General features: G+C 34.8%; 1 protein-coding gene across 1 annotated transcript in view; it reads right to left on the reverse strand.

Annotated features, from left to right (window-relative positions):
• LOC124641831 (protein O-GlcNAcase) overlaps positions 1 to 19,178 on the reverse strand; it is a 28,919-nt gene extending 9,741 nt beyond the window's left edge. The window contains exons 1-13 of the mRNA XM_047180064.1: positions 18,821 to 19,178; positions 18,658 to 18,709; positions 15,709 to 15,937; positions 15,259 to 15,363; positions 14,310 to 14,472; positions 9,537 to 9,665; positions 8,980 to 9,123; positions 8,507 to 8,621; positions 8,237 to 8,322; positions 7,582 to 7,775; positions 6,500 to 6,878; positions 5,882 to 6,009; positions 277 to 365 (exon numbers count right to left, since the gene is read on the reverse strand). Of these exons, the coding sequence (XP_047036020.1) occupies positions 277 to 365; positions 5,882 to 6,009; positions 6,500 to 6,878; positions 7,582 to 7,775; positions 8,237 to 8,322; positions 8,507 to 8,621; positions 8,980 to 9,123; positions 9,537 to 9,665; positions 14,310 to 14,472; positions 15,259 to 15,363; positions 15,709 to 15,937; positions 18,658 to 18,709; positions 18,821 to 18,887 (1,880 nt within the window). The 5' untranslated portion in view covers positions 18,888 to 19,178. The remainder of the gene's footprint in view (positions 1 to 276; positions 366 to 5,881; positions 6,010 to 6,499; positions 6,879 to 7,581; positions 7,776 to 8,236; positions 8,323 to 8,506; positions 8,622 to 8,979; positions 9,124 to 9,536; positions 9,666 to 14,309; positions 14,473 to 15,258; positions 15,364 to 15,708; positions 15,938 to 18,657; positions 18,710 to 18,820) is intronic.
• Positions 19,179 to 20,250: the final 1,072 nt, after the last annotated feature.

A 20,250-nucleotide genomic window follows, 5' to 3' on the forward strand; every position in this document is an offset into this window, starting at 1 on the left:
TTAGGGTGATTTTATGTGTGGACATTTTTAACGATATTTTTTTTTGTTTTGATTGATTTTAAACATACATATAATATTAAAAAAAAAAAAAACATTTTTATTACTATATGATTTAATATCGCGGGTTTTATTGTTGACATTTGCGCTTGATCTGCATCAAGTGTGAGGAGCCCCTCATGAGTTGGTTTTTGGACTCGTTCCACATGTAGTTATCTGTCACGCATTGCCAATCTATGGGGTTGGCGGGATCCTAAATGTAAGGTATATTGTACTCACTCGTCAACGGCTTCCGAAGGTTCTGTTGGTTCCACCATCATGTCAGTACTTAGTGGACTGTGACTAGGTTCCACTTGCATTGATCCATTCTGTAACAAAGTACATTGTAACATGTGTCCTCTGTCTTTTCTGTACCCAGTGTATCCAGTTTATTTCAGTAGTTTCGGCGTGAAAACCGAAAAGACAGAGTTACTGTAGGATTATTGTAAATGAAGCGAGTATTTTATAAAATACTGCGAGAAAGTAAAATGGAGAGGAACGTAAAACATAGAATGATAAAGAAAGTCAGAATTACCACAGATCATAATATAAAATACGCCGTGAAGCGGCAGAAATAAAGACGACTGACAGAAATGCGTTCTTATATGCATGTATTTACAACAATTACTTTCGCATTTATAAGAATAGAATAAGAATAAGAATCTTTATTTGCAGAGACACGGTATTAGGTACAGGTGTTTTGGTAAATTACATAACGTACATGCATATCTCACCGCTCAATCGGTATGCAAATTTCGAGTAGACACTGGTACATACTACATTGACATAAATAAAAATAAATATTACAGTGTCATACACATACAAAAGTGTTATTTCAGACAATTCAATAAAAATTCAACAATCGAGATTATACAATCACAATCTATTTAATTACACATAACACAAAATATTAAATTAAACATTATTCAATTACACGAAATATTAAATTAAACATTATTTAATTACGCATAACACAAAATATTAAATTAAACATTATTTAATTACACATAACACAAAATATTAAATTAAACATTATTTAATTACACATAACATAAAATATTAAATTAAACATTATTAATTTATAATCTTTTTAATATTACTTACAAACAATCATCATAGTGTGTTAGACACTACTTACGCATTGTATCATGCGTTTTTGTGTTTAATAAATTCAGAAACCGTATAAAAACATTTGTCTAGTAACCACTTTTTAAGTTTGATTCTGAATTTGGATAATGGGAGTTCTCTAATTGATTTTGGAATTGTGTTAAAAATATGGATCGTCATACAGCTACAGTTTTTTTTGTACAGAGTTGTTAGAATTCTCGGCAGAGCTAATTTTGTTATGTCGCGTGATTGGTACCTTTTATTATCACTCACTTTTTCAAACAACTGACTGTGCTTTTTAACAAATACTCCGATTTCATAAATATAAAGGCTACTTAAGGTTAATACATTTAATCTTCTAAATAGTGGTCTGCACGACTCTGTTGGACCAGCTCCACAGATAGCCCGGATACATTTTTTTTGAGATATGAATGCCCTACTGACTTCTGTAGAATTACCCCATAATATTAACCCGTACCGGAGTACCGAACTTACATAACCGTGATACGCTAGTAAAGCCGTTTTTTCACAAGTAAGCTTTCTAATTTTCCGAAGGGCATAAACAAATTTATTTATACGAGAGCAGACACTCGCTACTTGAGCTTTCCAGTTCACATTTTTATCCAGTAACACTCCTAGAAATTTGGTTGTGTCCAATTCTTCAATGTTTTGTCCGCAGTATTCTAATTTAACACTTGAGGCCACACTATTATAATTTCGAAATTTTATTACTTTTGTCTTGGATATATTGGCTGTAAGGTTATTTTGATCGAGCCAACGCATAATATTTTCCACCGTATCATTCAAGATTCGCTTGTAATCAGATGTGGTGGTGAGATCAGGAACTATCACAGATATGTCATCCGCAAACAATGTACACTTGTATTCCGTTACCTTCGGAATGTCATTTATATAAATTAAAAACAAAAGTGGGCCCAAGACACTCCCTTGAGGAACACCAAATGTATTTGTTAGATATGTAGATCTATGTACTTGTGCCTCATCTTTTGTACTAGTTCTAGAAATCTGTACACATTGTTTGCGGTTTGATAGATAGCTTTCTAGCCATTTTAGGGCATTTCCTCTGATACCATAGTATTCGCACTTTTGTAGCAATATTTTGTGGTCAACAAAATCAAACGCACTCGTCATATCAAAAAAGATTGCGGATACCTGTTTACTTTTATTAAGATATTCTGTGACTGTTTTTACCAAAGAGTAAGCTGCAAGTGTGGTGGATTTGTTCTTTTGAAAACCATTTTGTTCCTGAGTAATAATATTATGTTTATTTAGGAAATTAGTAATACGCGAGTGCATCAACTTTTCAAATATTTTGGAAAGGATTGGAATGAGCGTTATGGGTCGATAATTATTAAGATCCTCTTTATCATTTTTCTTATGCAGTGGTTTGATTATGGATAATTTTAACTCTTCAGGAAATACTCCTTGCCAAAATGAAAGATTTACAAGATAGCTTAATACTGGGGGAATTTCAACACAAACATGTTTGAGAATATCTGTCGATATCAAATCATACCCAACAGCACTAGTGTCTTTTAATGATTTGATGACTTTTTTTACTTCATCTTCGTCACATGGTGTTAAGAATATAGTTGAATTATTTTTATTTATTAGATTATAATTTGGTAAACTATTATTTTGCTTATTAGTTTTTTGTATGTAGAATGTATTAAATAAGTTAGCGATTTTTAATGGATCATTTATAAGTACCCCATTTTCAATAATCTTTATATCTTGTTGACCATATCTAATTTCATGTTTATCTTTAATTATCTTCCATGTAGCCTTACATTTGTTCGAAGCCATTGAAATATGTTTTTGGTTTACTTGCCTTCTAGAGTGCACTATACATTTTTTTAATAATTTATTATACAGTATATATTCTGATTTAGACTTTTCGTTCTTTAACTTATAACATAGTTGTCTCAATTTTCTTTTCGTGACTGTCGATTTTTTAATACCTTTAGTAATCCATTTAGGCGAAGTAACGTTTACATTTACCCTAATTTTGTTAATAGGAAAGCACAAATTATATAACATTGTAAAGTTTTCATGGAATAAACTAAATGCGCTCTTTAAATCTGGCTCATTTAGTACGTCCTGCCACGATAAACTTGCAAGATGCTTTCTAAACTTTAAGATGTTATCTTCGCAATAATCTCTTTTCATTACATAAATAAATAGAGGTCCCGGTTTTTGATATTTAGCAGGAAAATCTAGAGTCTGCCCAGTATCATGATCCGATAAATATAAATGGTGAACTTTACCAATAACGTTTTTCATGTTGCTAATAATATGATCTATGCAGGAATACTTACGGGTCGGTTCAGTAATGTGAAGCTGTAAATTATGTGTTAGAAGAAAATTTTGTAAGTCTAAAACTGTGTTATTATTTATAAGGGTATTTATATTTAGGTCACCAGTCAAAATTATTCTTTTGTTATCTTTTAAGTTAAGTTTGTACATAAGCAATTCTAATTTATCAAAAAATATAGATAAGTTAGATGCGGGTATTCTGTAAACACAAATTACTACACATTGTAACGCTGGTATATCAACACCACAACATTCAAATACTTTTTCACAAGATAATGTCTCACATACCTTAATCGGTTTACAGCCTAAGGATTTATCAAGTAATATACATACACCTCCGCGTTTCTCATTTTGTCTAGAGAAAGAGCTACCTACATAAAACCCATGCAAGCGAATATTATACTCATCGCCAGCTTTTACAAATGTTTCGGATAAACATAGAATACGAATTGGAGTTTTATTCTCTTTAAATTCATTCAGACATATTTCTACCTGATCTATTTATTTAATAAGCCTGCTATATTCTGATGAAATAGACGAACCGTATGACTTTTTTTTATTGGTTATGCGATTATTATTTTTACGAACGAAATAACTGATCAGGCGTATTTGAATTATTTTTTGTATGTTCTGAGTTTTGCGGCTTCGATATTATTGGAAAATAAAAGGGGATGGTACCCTTAAGTGGTTGTTTTTTATTTGGTTGAGACTTTTTTACAAGAGCAATGTTTTTAAAGGTCAGGAAACGTTTAGTGTAATATTCATTATCCAATATAAAGTTAATTTTGTTGCACGCATTAAGTAAATAATTTTTCTTGAATTGTACATTCGAACCAATATCTAAGAAACGACAATTTTCAAAATTATGACAAATGTTTTTAAGTAGGTTATTTAACATTATTTCATTCAGGCTTTTATTTCTACAAACATTAACAATAATAATATTAACATTTTCCAAGAATTTTAAAGTAGCTACAAGTTCATATAGTAAGTTATTCGGATTAACATCATTTTCACCAACACTGAGAATTAAGTAATTGTCTTTAGATTGTTGTAAGTTTTGGCAATATTTTAATATTTCTGGAGTTGTAGCATTGGGTTTTATCAAAGAAGATACCTTATAGTTCCCATAATTGGATCCCATTCGTGAGTGGATAAGTTCCGACGCGAGTCCAGACAGCTGTTGTCCGCCGACTATTATAATTTGTGGATGACTTTGTGCTGTCCCCGGAGAAGTCGTGGCATCAAGTTCACTAATCTGGGTTAAACTTGAATTATTATTCGGCGGCGGATTGGTTTGAGTACTCGTTTGATGATCATACAACTGTGTATTTACGGTGTTCTTACAAGCAAGGTTAGCTTTAGATCCATCCCTTTCGTCGTCGGGTTTCAGTGCGAGATCTACACAACTGTTATTTAATATTGGATTACGCTGTGTTTGTTTGATTTTCCTTAGTGTACTTTTGGGGGAATACGGCGAACTTGTGCATATTTTTTTAAATTCGATTATAATACGATCTTGCTCAACAGTCTGTTGTTTCAATAAGCGGTTTTTCGTACTTTTATTTTCTATCTCTGCATGAGCAATTTCCGGTTGTTCCTTTAGGCGTTGAATTTCTTCCTTATAACTTTCAATATCTACATTATACTGTTGACATGTAGATAGATCGGGTAAGCTGCTTGATAGGTAGTCGGAATGTGACGATATGAACGATAAATTGAGGGAATCATTATTTGTCGTATTAGTTTTGTTTTTGCGTTGTGTTACGTATTCACTATCCATGTTGAACAAATAAATACTCCAAATTAAATTTCTAAGAATCACAAAAAGTCGTGCAGGATGCCGGGCGCGATCTCACGTTCAATTGCTCCGCATGCGCTCTCTTCTACGAATAGGCTAAGCGCTCATTAGAAACTTTTTCGAAATTAATGAATACTTTGTGCATTGACAGATTTTTAAATAATTGCAATCCGTTAGAATGACGCATGTGAGTGTTTGTTTTGCACTAAAAACTTTTTGAATTATTATAAACACTTTTTCTGTCCATAAAATCACTTGCACAGCTGGCTCACAACGTTTTTATGACTATTTATGGAAGTTATTTTTGTTTGTTTGCTCAATAAAAGTTACTTTCTAGTTTTTATTGAAAATCACTAGGCACTATTTAAATTGTTTTTTACGTCACTGATGCCACTTTGTTTTCGTGGATAACACTTGTGCACACTGTCTATACACTGGGACACATATTTACAATGTTTTTGTGGAGATAACTCAACTATTTATATTTTTTACTTAATTTTAACACAGAACCTTTGTTTTGAGATGTTTATACCGACAGCGCCATCTGTCGATTCTCATAATTACATCATGTTGGTATTTAATTCTACAGCTTGTACTTACCTCACTCATACCATCATTCATGACGATATCAGGATCGGTAGCGGCAGTCGACGGGGGGTCGACATCCAGTGGTTCGACCCCCACCTCGGGTATAGACGGGCGACTCGGGCTCAACGTCTGCGGCGTGTCTGGGCAACAGAACACGTAGCCTGCTTTGTATACAATTATACTGTTCTGGTTTATAATGATTGATGAAGTGACAATGGTAAGAAATGAGATAGGTTCAATAGTGGATTAAATTAATAGCCACAGCTACGTTAAGAAATAAAGAAAGGAAGGAAAAGACATTTGTTGACATGACAAAAGGCGAACACAAATAAGCAAAAGCGTAAATAAGTCCAATGCAGCATTATGCCAGACAACTAGTGCCTGACGCTGGATTTCAATTACACCTAAGAGTATTTGCAAGTTTCCCTATTTATTGGAAGCAGTTAATGGCAAATGAAGTGACGGTGGATATGTGATGTTGAATATTTAAATTAACAATGATTATGAATGTAGATTATAACGCTTATTGCCAGATTGACCATTTATATGTTATATTTTAGAACGAAATACCCATTTAATCTATAATTCTAGATCCACTAACATTTTTATAAATATTCAAAGTGAACTCACCACCAACACTCATATCGCCATTTCTCTGCTGCTCCTCAACCGGAGTTTCCACATCATCCACAATAATCTGATCTTCATCCCCATCCTTATCCTTCTTCATATCGAAACTGCCTTCCAATATACTATCCGTTAACAACGTATCATTACCATTATCACTTTTATCCATACTATCTTTGTTAGCTGTTTCTTCTAAAGCCTTCAAACCTAGGATGGGAACTGGGAGAGTGGAAACTGGGATTTCTGAAGGTAGGGATATGTTGGAACTAGCGATGGGGATGATGGGGTTGGGGATGGACTCGTTGAGGATAACTTTGGTGGGGGAGACTAGCGAGTTCATGACTGGGTTGGGGACGGGGTTGAAGGTTTCTATTGGCGATACCTGTGGAGAGAAAATAAAATTTTAATTGCAATGACAATTATAATCATTTTTTTTTATTCTTTAAAAAATTTAGGGACGTTAAAAACGCACAGCGTATGTCAGTCTACAATCATTTTGTAATGCCAAGTTAGAAATGACATCTTGTCGTGTAATTTTTTGCTTGTATTAAGTGTGTAAGTAAATCTGTTAAATAAAGAGACGACGTAAAAATGGGAAAAAAAACTTAGTCAGACTTGTTTATTAGTTATGAGGTAATTATTTGCTCTATTCTGGAAAGTTGCTTAATTGCCTCTTATTTAAAGCCGAGTCTATCACTTTAATTACTTGAAAATAACATTTGATACGGTACATTATAGTTCGGCCATTCAGAGAATGCGTTCCTGACACGTCGCGATTGAACTGACTGAATTATAACATTCATTGATTATTGATATAATAATGTTGTTTTAATGCTCCTCAATTGTTAAAACGGTAAACAACCAGCAAAAATATTTTTATCGTAACTGCAACGCCATTGCAAAGTTACGTCGTCAGTTCAATCGCGACGTGTCAGGAACGCATTCTCTGAATGGCCGAACTATAGTGACGTCACCTTTAGAACATAACTTATGTAGTTGCTTATTTTTTTATGTTGAACATCATTATAATGTTTTAGCTTATTTCTAAAGCAGACACTGTCAAATTAAAACCAAACAAAACTCACCCTAGTAGACAGAATAGGCCGATCATTAGAAGCTGAACAGCCATCAGCCAGAGCTTGTAACTGTGACGTATTAACAGTCGGTATAGCCGGCGCCATATCAGCCGTACTCGTTGTCGACGTGTTAGAAGTTGCCGTCATCAACGACATACAAGTGTTCACTGACGGTAGGATCGGTATGATAGGTACCGGCGGCACTGAAAGTATAGCTACAATAAAAAAATACGCTGAGTTTGTATGTACAAAGGTTCAGCATTATGGAGTGTTAACTAGGAATATGATTGGGTGATGGGTGAGATGACACTAACAACCAAAACAACCATAATGAATGTAAAAAAAAAAGATTTGAGAAAAAATATTATATATGCCAATATGGTGGTGTAAGTAACCAATTCGTATTTATAAATCACTGAAATGCATAGGACCGAGCTTAAGCCCCTGTGGCACTCCCTACACATATCTGACAGAACTTTAACGCTATGAGCTCAGAAAACATTTAAACAAGTTAAAAGTGCAGAGGTTACTGTCAAATAACTGAAAAAATAAAATCTACTACTACTTTGTAGACCACCCAACTCGAACATTATGAATAACCTTGTCAAAGGCTTTATCCAAAACTAAAGGTTAACTTTTACATTTTGGTTGTTTGAATACTTACCTGTAATAGTAGTTTGTGGTTTAATAACAGGTCCTTGAGCATTTTTCGGTATAGAAAACTCTGGTAGCCACTCATTGATTGCTTGTCTGTGAAACAAAGGAAATTAAATAATATATTTTCTATACATAGTGACCACCATCCTTCCGACCCAATTTAATTTGAAGTCGGCGCAGAACATTTTCTCCTTCCATACTCTTCTACCTTCCGTAATTTCACAAGTGACATTTCATATTGATCATAAGAGTATTTCGGATATAATTTTTGATGTACCTGAGAGCTTGTCTATGGTGATAAACATGTTTGCCAAGTGTGAGCGGTGCTTCATCCTCACACACGCCTTGCTCGCTCTCTCGCTCTAACTTTATGTCCCAAGATACGGCTTCCACTAGAATAGGGAAAAACATACACTTATTTATCTGGAAACACTAGTCAAACTTATAAGATTCTTTCTAGACGTTGATTGCAGGCACATTTGCTGTGAAAGACGTTTATAACAAAGCCGTCGGGGGTTAACATAACTTAATGGGTTTTCAACGCTTCGAATTAATATACCATGTCCCTGTTAATTATGAAATTAGAACTATTTTTTCAATGCCTGAAGCCAAGGTCAATAAAATACTGTCGGGCACATGTTGTCTCCCCTATTTTTTTGTATTCAGGTATGGTTGACAGAAATACGACTTCTATCAATAAATTCTTCCCTAGTTGCTTCCCGAGGACTATACAGACTATATATAACTCACTATGCGCAGGCGCATCCAGGCTGCAGCTGGCCCAGTGCGCGAGAGTGCGGATAGGGATCATGTTGGCGTTGTACTCGCAGTTGGGGTTCGTCAGTACTCCGCGGAGTAAGGGAATCAGCTCTGGTGAACGGCCGCAGTATGGTCCTGTAAGGTTAATTGTAATCATCATAGTCCTTTGTTCGTTAACATAGGTGAAAATTATAAACGATGTCTTAAAAATTACATAGTGCGCTGTTTTGACAATCGACATACAAGAAGACTTTCTTATTTTTGCAAAACAGCCAAAATACATTAACGGCATAAAATGAATACAGCAGATTCAAATGCGAAGAAAGTTTCAACTGTTTTATAAAGACCTTCTAGTCGATTCTATTACAATAGGTAATGATTGCAAGACCCATAATGAAGATACTTTAATTTACCGTTATTTTGATTTACATTTGCCTGCAATTATATAAAAATCTAACACATTGGTTGTTTATTCATTTCTTTCTTTTTGCAATTCATGCATTTATAGTATTCTATGATAGCGATGTACTTAAATGGCTTGTACTTACCCAAGAAGATTCGTTTCTGATCATAATCATTAGCGTGCAAGTTGTCCCATATGACTGGCGGACGTCGAAGCACTTGCGTGATCTCTTCTATCGCTTCTGTTGTTAACACCTTCGATATCACCTTGGGACCTGCAAGAGAATATCATCAACTAATATTAGAAAAACCAAATTAGCTCTATTAACATGGCATACTTTACAAAGACTGGGGTAAGAGTTGGAACTGTATTCTGATTTCGTTTATGACGCCCGTCACATTTTATTTTCTTTAAGAATTAGGGTTTTTTTTTAACATATCACGCACACATAAAGTTAGGCCCACGAACTAGTCAGAGGTACCTAATCAAATCATTCACAAACATTCGTGATTACCACAAGCCTTAATATAATACAGTCGACTCTCGTTAATTCGAAACTCGAGGGACTCTAAAAATATTACGAATTATCGGGGTTTTGAAATATTAAATGGTTCGAAATTTGTGAGAGAAAATAAATAGAATTTCGAATTATCAAGGGTTGAGCAATTATTATTTATTAACTGCTATTGTATAACAATGTCAAAAGTTTAAAAATACATTTGTGTACACACATGTATTCATAATATGAATTTCGAAACAACCCCGTCGTCATACTGGTTTCTTCAGAGCAGATTGCTGCTACTCAGAAATACTTCAGAATGCTCTCTGACTAACCTACAATCTTTCCGCCCCTTTCTCTCTGCTACTTTGAATTGTCGAAGTGTTGGACGACTAGGAATTCGAAATAACGCGTCGTTTTGATACATAGCAATGATTTTTTCGTTTGAATTACCAAGTGTATAAAAATGTATTGATTTAGTTCGAAATATAAAGAGATTTTCTAGGGAACTCGTGATAACTTTGAATTAAAGAGAGGTTCGAATTATCGCAGGTTTGAATTAACGAGAGTCGACTGTATTACTATAAAGTAACTGAACGTATATGAACTTTAACACACTAGTTACCTTATAAGGATTCTCTTAACATACATACGGACAAAAAAACCACATTCTAAAGGTCATTAACCCACCACCAAGGTTCAATGACCTCATAATAGAAAAACAATAAGAATCTAATAGGAAACTAACCACAGGTACTGTTAGCAACATGGCAAACATTTAAAGAAATACTATGAACTATGAGTAATCTATGGAAAACTCGGCGGGCCTATACTTAGCTTACGTTATGGGATATACGTCACTGTTTATTTTGTACAAAGTTACTTTTGTCGGAAATGCCTTCTTGTTTTTATTTAGGTGTGAAGTTATAAAAGTCATATTACTCTACTTATATTATAAGCTGAAGTTTGGTTGCTTGAACGCGCTAGACTCGGGAACCATTGGACCGATTTGGAAAATAATCTCAGTGGCTCCTTTCATCGCTGATCTATACTAATATTATAAAGCTGAAGAGTTTGTTTGTTTGAACGTGCTAATCTCAAGAACTACTGGACCGATTTGAAAAAATATTTCAGTGTTATTTTCTTTTTATTTTATTTTATTCATCATGGGACAATAAACAGCTACAATATAAATGTTACAAAAATAATTACTTATAATTTAACAATATTGCAGCCAACTACATTATCCACATATTAGCAAAGATATGGTAATAATGGGTGCCGCTAGAAAGGCAATACAATAAAATTAAAGTAGAATTAAAATTAACAGTACAATAAATATGAGAAAAGAAAAAATAAATATCATGCAAGTAACAATTAATAAATTAATATAGCATGTTGCTTTAATTTATAACAACAACAACAGCTTAAAGTAACAAAATGAGTGATTAACACAGATATTAAATTAAATGAGTACGTTAAATTAGATAAATTTACCTATTAGTATACATTCCAGTTATTATTTTATTTATTTTTGTTTATAATTTTTAATACATCATACTTGAATTTAGATTTAGAGCATACAAAAATATCTATGTCAACAAAGTTACAGTTGTAAGATTCCACCATACGACGGATAGGACAGCGCAGACCAGCATTAGTTCGGCAAGAATTCACAGCAAATAAAGTACCAGCACGGACACTGCGTTTATTAACCGTGCGTGGGACCGCATAACAGAGTTTACTTATGAGATCTATGCTATCAAAGCTACCACGGACGATACCATACAATACAGATGCATCTAGGTATTTACGTCTATCTTCCAGGGTGTTCAGTTTATATTTATCAAGCAGCACTGAATAGGATAAATATACTTTGTGGCACCTGTAATGCATAGCACGTAGAAATTTACGCTGAACTCTTTCAATTTCATCTTTATATTTTTGGTAAAACGGGTTCCAGACAGGCACGGCGTATTCCAGTTGTGACCGGACTAGCGTCTTATACAAACAAAGATAAGTAGAGGTTCGTTTAAATGCAGTGGACGATCTCATAACAAAGCCATACATTTTAAAGGCATTTTTAACTATTTTCTCAACATGCTGGTTTAGAGATAACTTGTCATCAATCAGCACACCGAGATCCCGCACAGCGGATAATTTCCTGAGTATTGTGTTCTGTAATGAATATTTAAAGTTTACAATCACTTTATTTTTTGTGAAATTAATACAATTACATTTAGGGAGAATTAAGTGCAGTTTATTATTCTGACAATACTCAGAGAGTCTGTTTAGATCTTGCTGGAACAGCTGACAATCCTCTAAGGTCTGTATAGATCTATAAATTTTAAGGTCATCAGCGTATACCAGAAAATTTGTATGTTTAAAACACTTGTCTATGTCATTTATGTAAAGAATGAATAGTAGCGGTCCCAAAATCGAGCCTTGCGGAACACCTGAAGTTATACGTACTACTTCTGACTGATGTCCATTTACGACAACCTTTTGTGTTCTATTTTTAATATAAGATGAGAACCAGCGCAGCAAACTACCTCGTATCCCATTAAATGCTATTTTATTTAGTAAAATATCATGATCGACCTTGTCAAAAGCCTTTTTGAAATCTGTATAGACAGCATCAACTTGCAACCTCCCATCCATTTTTTCAAATAGGTAATTGGAAAATATAAGCAAATTTGATACAGTCGAGCGTTGCTTGACAAATCCGTGTTGTTCAGGGATAATGATGCTATGTAATATGGGATAGATTTCATTGTGTACTAGTCTCTCAAAAAGCTTTGACAAGGTCGACAATATCGAGATAGGACGATACTGCTCCACATCATGCCTTGAGCCATTCTTATGCACCGGTGTTATGTTAGCCTGCTTCCATTCTTCCGGGAAGACACCCTCTGTTAAACACTTATTATAAATGATATAAAGTGGTCTACATATACTGCCAGCAACGTTCCTAAAGAAAAGTGCTGGGTACCCATCCGGCCCTGCTCCTTTGTTTGGGTCAAGTAATTTTAATTCTTTGAGTATTTTATCCTCATTAATATGTAAGTTGTCAAGCAGATTAACAGTATCGTTACAGTTTGTAGGCGGGGCCCAGGCTGGTATTGGGGATGTGTTAGATTCAAAAACAGACTGGAAAAATTTGGAAAACATATCACAAATTTCTTTTGGTTCACTTGATTGAGTATTCTGATAATGCATCGTGGATGGGACACCTGATTTGTTTTTACGATTTGCTATATATTTCCAAAAGTGCTTAACATTAGATGTGAGACTATCTTCGATTGAATTAATGTAATTTGAATAGCAGGTCTTACACGCCTCTTTGAAAGTTGCTCTGCATTCCGAGAATTCATTGTAGTGTTTAATGTTTAATTGTTTCCATTTAACCCAAAGACGTTAGATAGCCCATTTATCGAGGAAGGCTATAGGTTTTTTATCCGGGTTCCTACGGGATGCGGGTGAAACCGCTGACAGAAGCTAGTTAAATTATAAAATTCTTAAAGAAATATGTCTGCTATATTGCGTGAGGTTAATTTATCGGCGTATTTTTGTCTCCTTCTATGACGTACGTTAAGTATGTTAGCAGTGGTCGACCTTTTCCATTCAGTTAGCGCCCACATGGTCAGTACATTATTAGCAGGTTATTTATTTACTATGACTGTATATGAGTAACAGTTACTTGGTATTGGTACGTCTCTTATTTCTCTATTGATTATATTATGATTCTCTTAGTTTATAGAATTATTCATAGCCTGAAGGGACGGCAATCTGGACCGGAGAGATATCAGACGCAGGGCCGACATTAACGTGCTCTCCGATGCACGGGTGTATTAATCACGAACTTCCAGACTCCGAGCTGCTTTTTGAAAGCTGACCAAAGACTGTTCAGATTAACGAAATCAAATAAATCGATTCTAGGGAATTGTGTCCGTTTTTACAACAAGCTGCCTAAGTGTGTAACCGATCTCATGGATATAAAATTTAAGAACACAGTAAAATCCACCCTAATTAAAAAAAAATATTATAAAATTCAAGACTTTGTTGACGATAAAGATATATGGCGATAACTCATCACTCCATGTGCGGCTTCCCTGGCAATTAAACGACTTTTTCTTTTCCCTTTTGCATTGTATAGATTTACAGTTTAACTTTCTTGCATTGTATAATTTTGTGAGTTTATTATTGTTATGTAATAGACTGCTTGTACTGAGACTGTATTACTTTTTAAAAAAGAGTGTCTATGGAGTTTCTTGCCGGCTCTTCTCCATGAGACCAACTGTTTGGAACCGTGCAACTAATGTGACGTTTCATAGGTGCCTGCAAAGGCCTATGTGAAATAAAAACATTTTGATTTTGATCGTCACACAGAAAATCTTCTTTAGGTAGGTATACACTCACCAGTCCACATGATGTCGATCTGCTGCGACAGCTTGCTGCCCAAAGTGTTGAGGTACTCCGAGCTGCTGACTGAAGGCACGGCGCGGGTGGAACAGTACTGAGTGGGGCACAGCAGGAAGCGGGGACAGCCTAGGTGCTGGTGGATCTCGTTTGTTACTGATACCTGGGGATGAAGGAGTAATTTTTAATCGAATACCCAAAAAGGAGGTCGTTTGTGTTTAAAAAAAATTGGTCCATTTTTTAATTTGGAAAACGAGGCACGCCCATTCTAATTCGAAAATAACAGGGGGTACCAAAATTAAAATTGCAACTAATTCTGTAAAGGGCCAATTTTATAAATAAATGATTACAGGTGTTCAATAAAGCCTTTTTGGAATATTTTTCTATCCAAATAAAACTCAATGAAACCTAGCCTGAGTAAGTGCATAATGCTATCAATACACCTGATACTGCAGATAACAGAACCGGTTTCAAGCGGCCTAGTATTATGAAGGCCGTTGCCTAGCAACGTCGCCTACTAAGATGTTTAATCATGCATGGTTAAAAGATTAAATAACTAACTGTGGATTTCAATAAGCTATCGGTTGATTTGGCTTTTAATTAACGGATTTTTAAAAATATATGATCTTAGATAGCCATGGTGAACAAAATGACGAGCAGAAACGGAAAATCTCCAAAGAAAGTAGCGCGCCAAAATGCAGGTGTTTGGAGGACGAGGAACCTTACTGGCTACGCCTTCTTTGGAACCCGCCCATTTTTTGTAAAATCCGAACCCAAAAGCATCATTAGATCACTCGTAAATGAGCGTTTTGTTAACGCCCACCGAACTTGACCTAGAAGAAGGCGCCGGACCTACCTGCGTTATGGGATCTCCGCTCATATTTCATTGATCTTTGAGCCTTACTTTACTATTTTACGATTGTTCACAATATTTTTCAATTGTACTTACTTGCGCATGAGCAAAGCTCTGGAATATCTGTTTGTCTGCCTCACTCATCTCTGGCTCAATGTCATCGAATAGAAGAGCGAAACATGTGCAGCCGAATTGGGACACCTGGAAAAGAATGAATAATTTTAAATAGAAATACAATTATCAAGAAGCTAGTCAGATAGGTACAAAATATAAAGTTATGAAGTTCTTCGAAAAATATGTTCTATAGGAAAATTTTGCATATCTAGGGCATTTCTGAGATATAACTTTTCATTATAATGCCTCACATAATTCCTTTAGTTCTACAATAGTAACTAGTTACAATTCTGATTTTCAAGTAAGCAAGTAGTCAACTGTACTACAGCTTCTAGACTCACTCGCATTTGTTTTGAGACAGATCTTTCTGGCAAGTAATGTATAACGTAAGTAGATAAGCCCCACAAGACCTTTTATAAATAATCTACATACCTGTTCCAACTTCCTCTTAAGCGTAGTAATCTCCTTCTGGCTACTGTACGTTATATCCAACCCCGGAGACAAAGCATAACAGAATATGATGCCCTGGTCCTTAGCAGCTGTGATGAGTGACGTCAGATGTTCAGCTTCCTCCACGGTGTACAGCTCTCGCCAGTAGGCTCGGTGCTTGTAGTCGTCCTTGGGAGCATACACATACATGTCCATGCCCCATTTTTTGAGCCTGCAGAGTTGAGTTTAAGTTAGTGGGTGTTGATCTGGTGTTATGATAGATACCTTTCGTAAGTAAACGATGGGATTTTTATATAGATAGATTAAGCAAGGAATATCTGATATTCTTGATGGATTGCTACGACACATCAATACAATCATTGTCTGCCTTTTCCCAACTATTTTGGGGTTGCCTTAGAGATTTACTGTTTGCAGCTGAGTACCAGTGTTTTACCTGGAATGACTGCCACCAGATCTCAACCCAGTTAGCATGGCAACCCTTAAGAGGACTTGTTGTGATCCTGAATTCTGACTACCCATAACAACTTAAAAAAATTAGCAAATGACAGATGGGACCAATAAAACATGCCTTCAAAAACAAGGGGGAACTCGTCATGACAAGATGGACACCCCATCCAGGGACCAATCGCGTAGAGCACATAGTATATGACTCAATTAACTGGCTGCGCTCAGCCAATGACGACTGCTGAGCAAGGTTAAGTTGAAACCTTATTCTAATTAAACAAGCATGTAATAAAATACTAATTCATAGCTGTGTCTGTGGTTTAGTATCCTATACTTTGTTAGTGTTCTGTTGCCTTCATTATCATTTACAAAGATAATGTAAATACAATAAACATTAGTGCAGTAAACCATTTAAAAAATTCCATCTGAGTCACAAGGCAAATGCACTTAGCTATACAAATATTTTCAATAGCATATTTTCAATTAACAAAAAATTGTGTAAATGTATTGTGTAAAATGCATCATCATCATCATCATCATCGTCATGATAATAATGATGATGAAGATGATGCATATAGTGGGATAATATTCAGTAAACCTGTTGTGTCATCTTTAAATTTAGCATGAATGTCAAAAGGATGTACATAACAATTAATTAATGATTTTTACAAAAGTCAATTGAGCTGTTGACGGTCATACAACACATAAAATCAAAAAGCTAATTTAAAAGAGATTCATGGCAGCATGGTTGTTTGTATAATAAAACAACTTGATAATTTATAACATACTAGCTGTTTTCCCGCGGTTTCACCCGCGTCCCGTGGGAGCTACTGCCCGCACCGGGATAAAATATAGCCTATGTTACTCGCAGATAATATAGCTTTTTAATGGTGAAAGAATATTTGAAGTAGTTTTTGAGTTTATCCATTACAGCCAAACAAACAAACAAAGTTTTCCTCTTTATAATATTAGTATAGATTGTTGTATGGTACACCGTTGGTACTCCGAGAGGATATAGGTTTTCATGTTCAAACAATAAAACCTATACTGTATATTGTAAGTATGTTGAAATATCCTCACTACTTGTAAGAATCAGGTTGGATAAGCATTAAACATTAAAAAGTATGTCAACTTGCTTACAACAGGAATGCAGAATACACTTTCACTTTTGTATTTAACATGACTCATAAATTGTTTATGTTTATAACAATATTGCTTTATCTTTTGGATATAGATAATCAAGTTCATAAGCAGTGAAAACTATCATAACAATGGTTAGTAGAATATAAGGGTTGGCTTTAGTATCGTTTGGCAGGCGGACGGGGCTAAAAGTGGTTAAATCTGGTAGAGGGTGGGTCTCCGATTATAACGCTACCACTCTTGTTACAAGGTAATGGATATTTTTCGAGAAATTTACAAAAAATGTTTCTAACCTCAAATCAGATAAAACGCGTAATGTCAACGTTATTCGGTAAAACGGAACGTTAAAATGGGCGATCGACAACCGAATGTGTTTTAGTATATCGTCTGTGGTGTACAAATCCGTGAAAAGGAACGCAAAAAATAAATAAATGTCTCTGGTTAAGTGTCATTTGTGATTAGCTGTCATTAGTGTCATTCCGTATCTCTTCGAGTTGCGTGAATGTACTATGATGTTATATCAAATAACATCTTATTCCTCTTAGTATGCACGAGCGAGCGAAGCGAGCTCGCGACTTAGGGCACCCCCGACTCGGATAGGTTAGGTTCGAAGGGGATGGCGGGGTCTGCAAGACCCCGCCATTCCCTTCGTGGTTATTTTTTTTTAAACCACCCAGAAGTAGGAGCCCCGCGTAGCGGGGCTCCGTCGACTTTGCCTTTGTTCGTATTGATTAGAAGTACTTGCACTTAATTTTCCGACCGTAGTGGGTGATTATAGTGTTTTGAGGTTAGGTTACAAATATCTATTTTTCTCAAAAATTATGCGTTACCTTGTAACGGGAGTGGTACCAGAGGATAGGGGTGGAGCCCCCCACCACCCTCCCCCCCTTTTCCTCCCCCTCCGCCTGCCAAACGATACTAAATTTTTACCGAATATAACTTAGTCTTTGGCAAACCAATTCATTCCGGTATCAATAGATTGACCAATTTCTTAAAGCAAGGTTTAAGAACCAATAGCTTGTCTGTTGGAACTTCCAAATTGGTTTTAGAAAGAATTTTTATAGAATAAATATAAAATAGGCTATAAATAGGTTGTTTATGTTATCACTGATGTGTATCCCAAATACATTTGACATCAATAAATACTGTAATTCGTTGCTTATTTTGTTCCTAAGGCAAAAATTATAGAGAGTAATCAATTAAATACAGATTAATGCATTAATTATTGCGACTTAAAACAGCAGGTGGTCTGAATCAACAGAAATATTTATGATTTTTCTAAATGTTGTGAAAAGCCTTTGACATATAAATCATTAACGTAAATAGGTTATCAAAAACAATACTTACTTTTGAAACAAATCTTTCCTTTGTTCAGTAGTCCACGGTCGTCCGTAAAAGCCTGTAAAAGTGAAGTTTTAGGTCATTCACTCCATTGCAAACTTATATAGAAAATGTATAATACGTACAACGTACTTATTACATATTTACTCGTCAAAATAACTAGTTTTACCTTCAACAACACCGCAAATGAAGTCCTTTCGATTAGAACTCGGCTCGTCCGGCGAACTTTCAGTCATATTTACTAGTAAATTAAAGATTTACTTCGCAAAAAGCAAGAGTGTTATATACTGATAAAATTTCTTTCGAAGTAATAATAGAATATTTACACTCCGACACTGTCTCACTAACAAACAGCGGCAGTGTAAATAACTGTATTATCAATTTCTTAACTTTAGAGCATCGGTTGACCTGTAACAGGCGTAAATTATTGAATTACTTTACTCCCGAATAGAAATCTCTCGGAGATTATCATGATGTGTCAAACGGATGGGTTCGTTTAGTGTCTGCGTTGTGTTGTATTAAAAACTTTCTATTTTTATAGACTTCATTTAATATAGCGACTGAATTACTCTAAAATGTTTTATCACCGCTATATATTAAATGAGATGGTTGATAAATTCGACGTCGTTGTTGTTATAAAAAAATAATAATCAAGTCTTAGAAAGTGAGTACGTGACTTATAAAAAACCTACGACGTTAATTTATTTGTGAACGCTTCTTCTGCGTTCCGAAATAAAATACTGGTGGTGACAGATTTAAGATTTAACTGCAATTTTTTTATTATGCAAGACAATGCATCAAATTTTTTATTAGTATTGGGTTGGACCCTGATTTTTTACAGGTTTACGTGTTTATTAACATAAATATTCGCTCAAAACTAAACACGTTTACGAAATGGTAATAACATTGGATCTATGGCTGGCAACCCGAAACCAGAGCGCCTTTTTTAAATAAATGAAAATCATCGAGCTTAGATGAAAATGGTGAAAATGCTGTAGGGTTTCAGGGTTTCATTAAAACGTAAAAATTAAAATAAATCGACAATGCATACATTTGAAGTATTCATTTATTTTATGTATATTTCACAATTTCATTTACAAAGATAAGATTCAATAATACTGATAGAGGTGACTGATGAGTGCAGCTGTAAATCTAAAATTATTCATATTTATTCACAATACCAGTATAATATAGGTAGGACAGAATTTCAGAAATTCTCATCACTTAAGTAACTTTAATAATGCTATCAATTAATGACTAGAACATTTTAATACTGATATATTGGAATATTTACTTAATATCTATAAACTAACAATATTTATGTACAAACATTTTCACATAATTTCGTCATATTTACAACAAATTGTTAACATTTCAAAACTGGATATAAGATACAAAATTCTGGAACCCTTTTTGTACAATGCTATGACTGGGTTTTGGACTTTTTTCGAAGAACGAACCGTAGATGTATAAGGGCCGTTTCGCACAAATCAATGAAGTCTCAGTTGTTATGGGTCGATTACGCCTAACGAGTACAGGGGTCCGATTCTCTTAATTTTACTTAAGCAACATACGATTCACGTTCGACTCGATTCGACT

The sequence above is a fragment of the Helicoverpa zea genome, chromosome 23 (assembly GCF_022581195.2).
Source record: "Helicoverpa zea isolate HzStark_Cry1AcR chromosome 23, ilHelZeax1.1, whole genome shotgun sequence".
NCBI classification, from domain to species: Eukaryota; Metazoa; Arthropoda; class Insecta; order Lepidoptera; family Noctuidae; genus Helicoverpa; species Helicoverpa zea.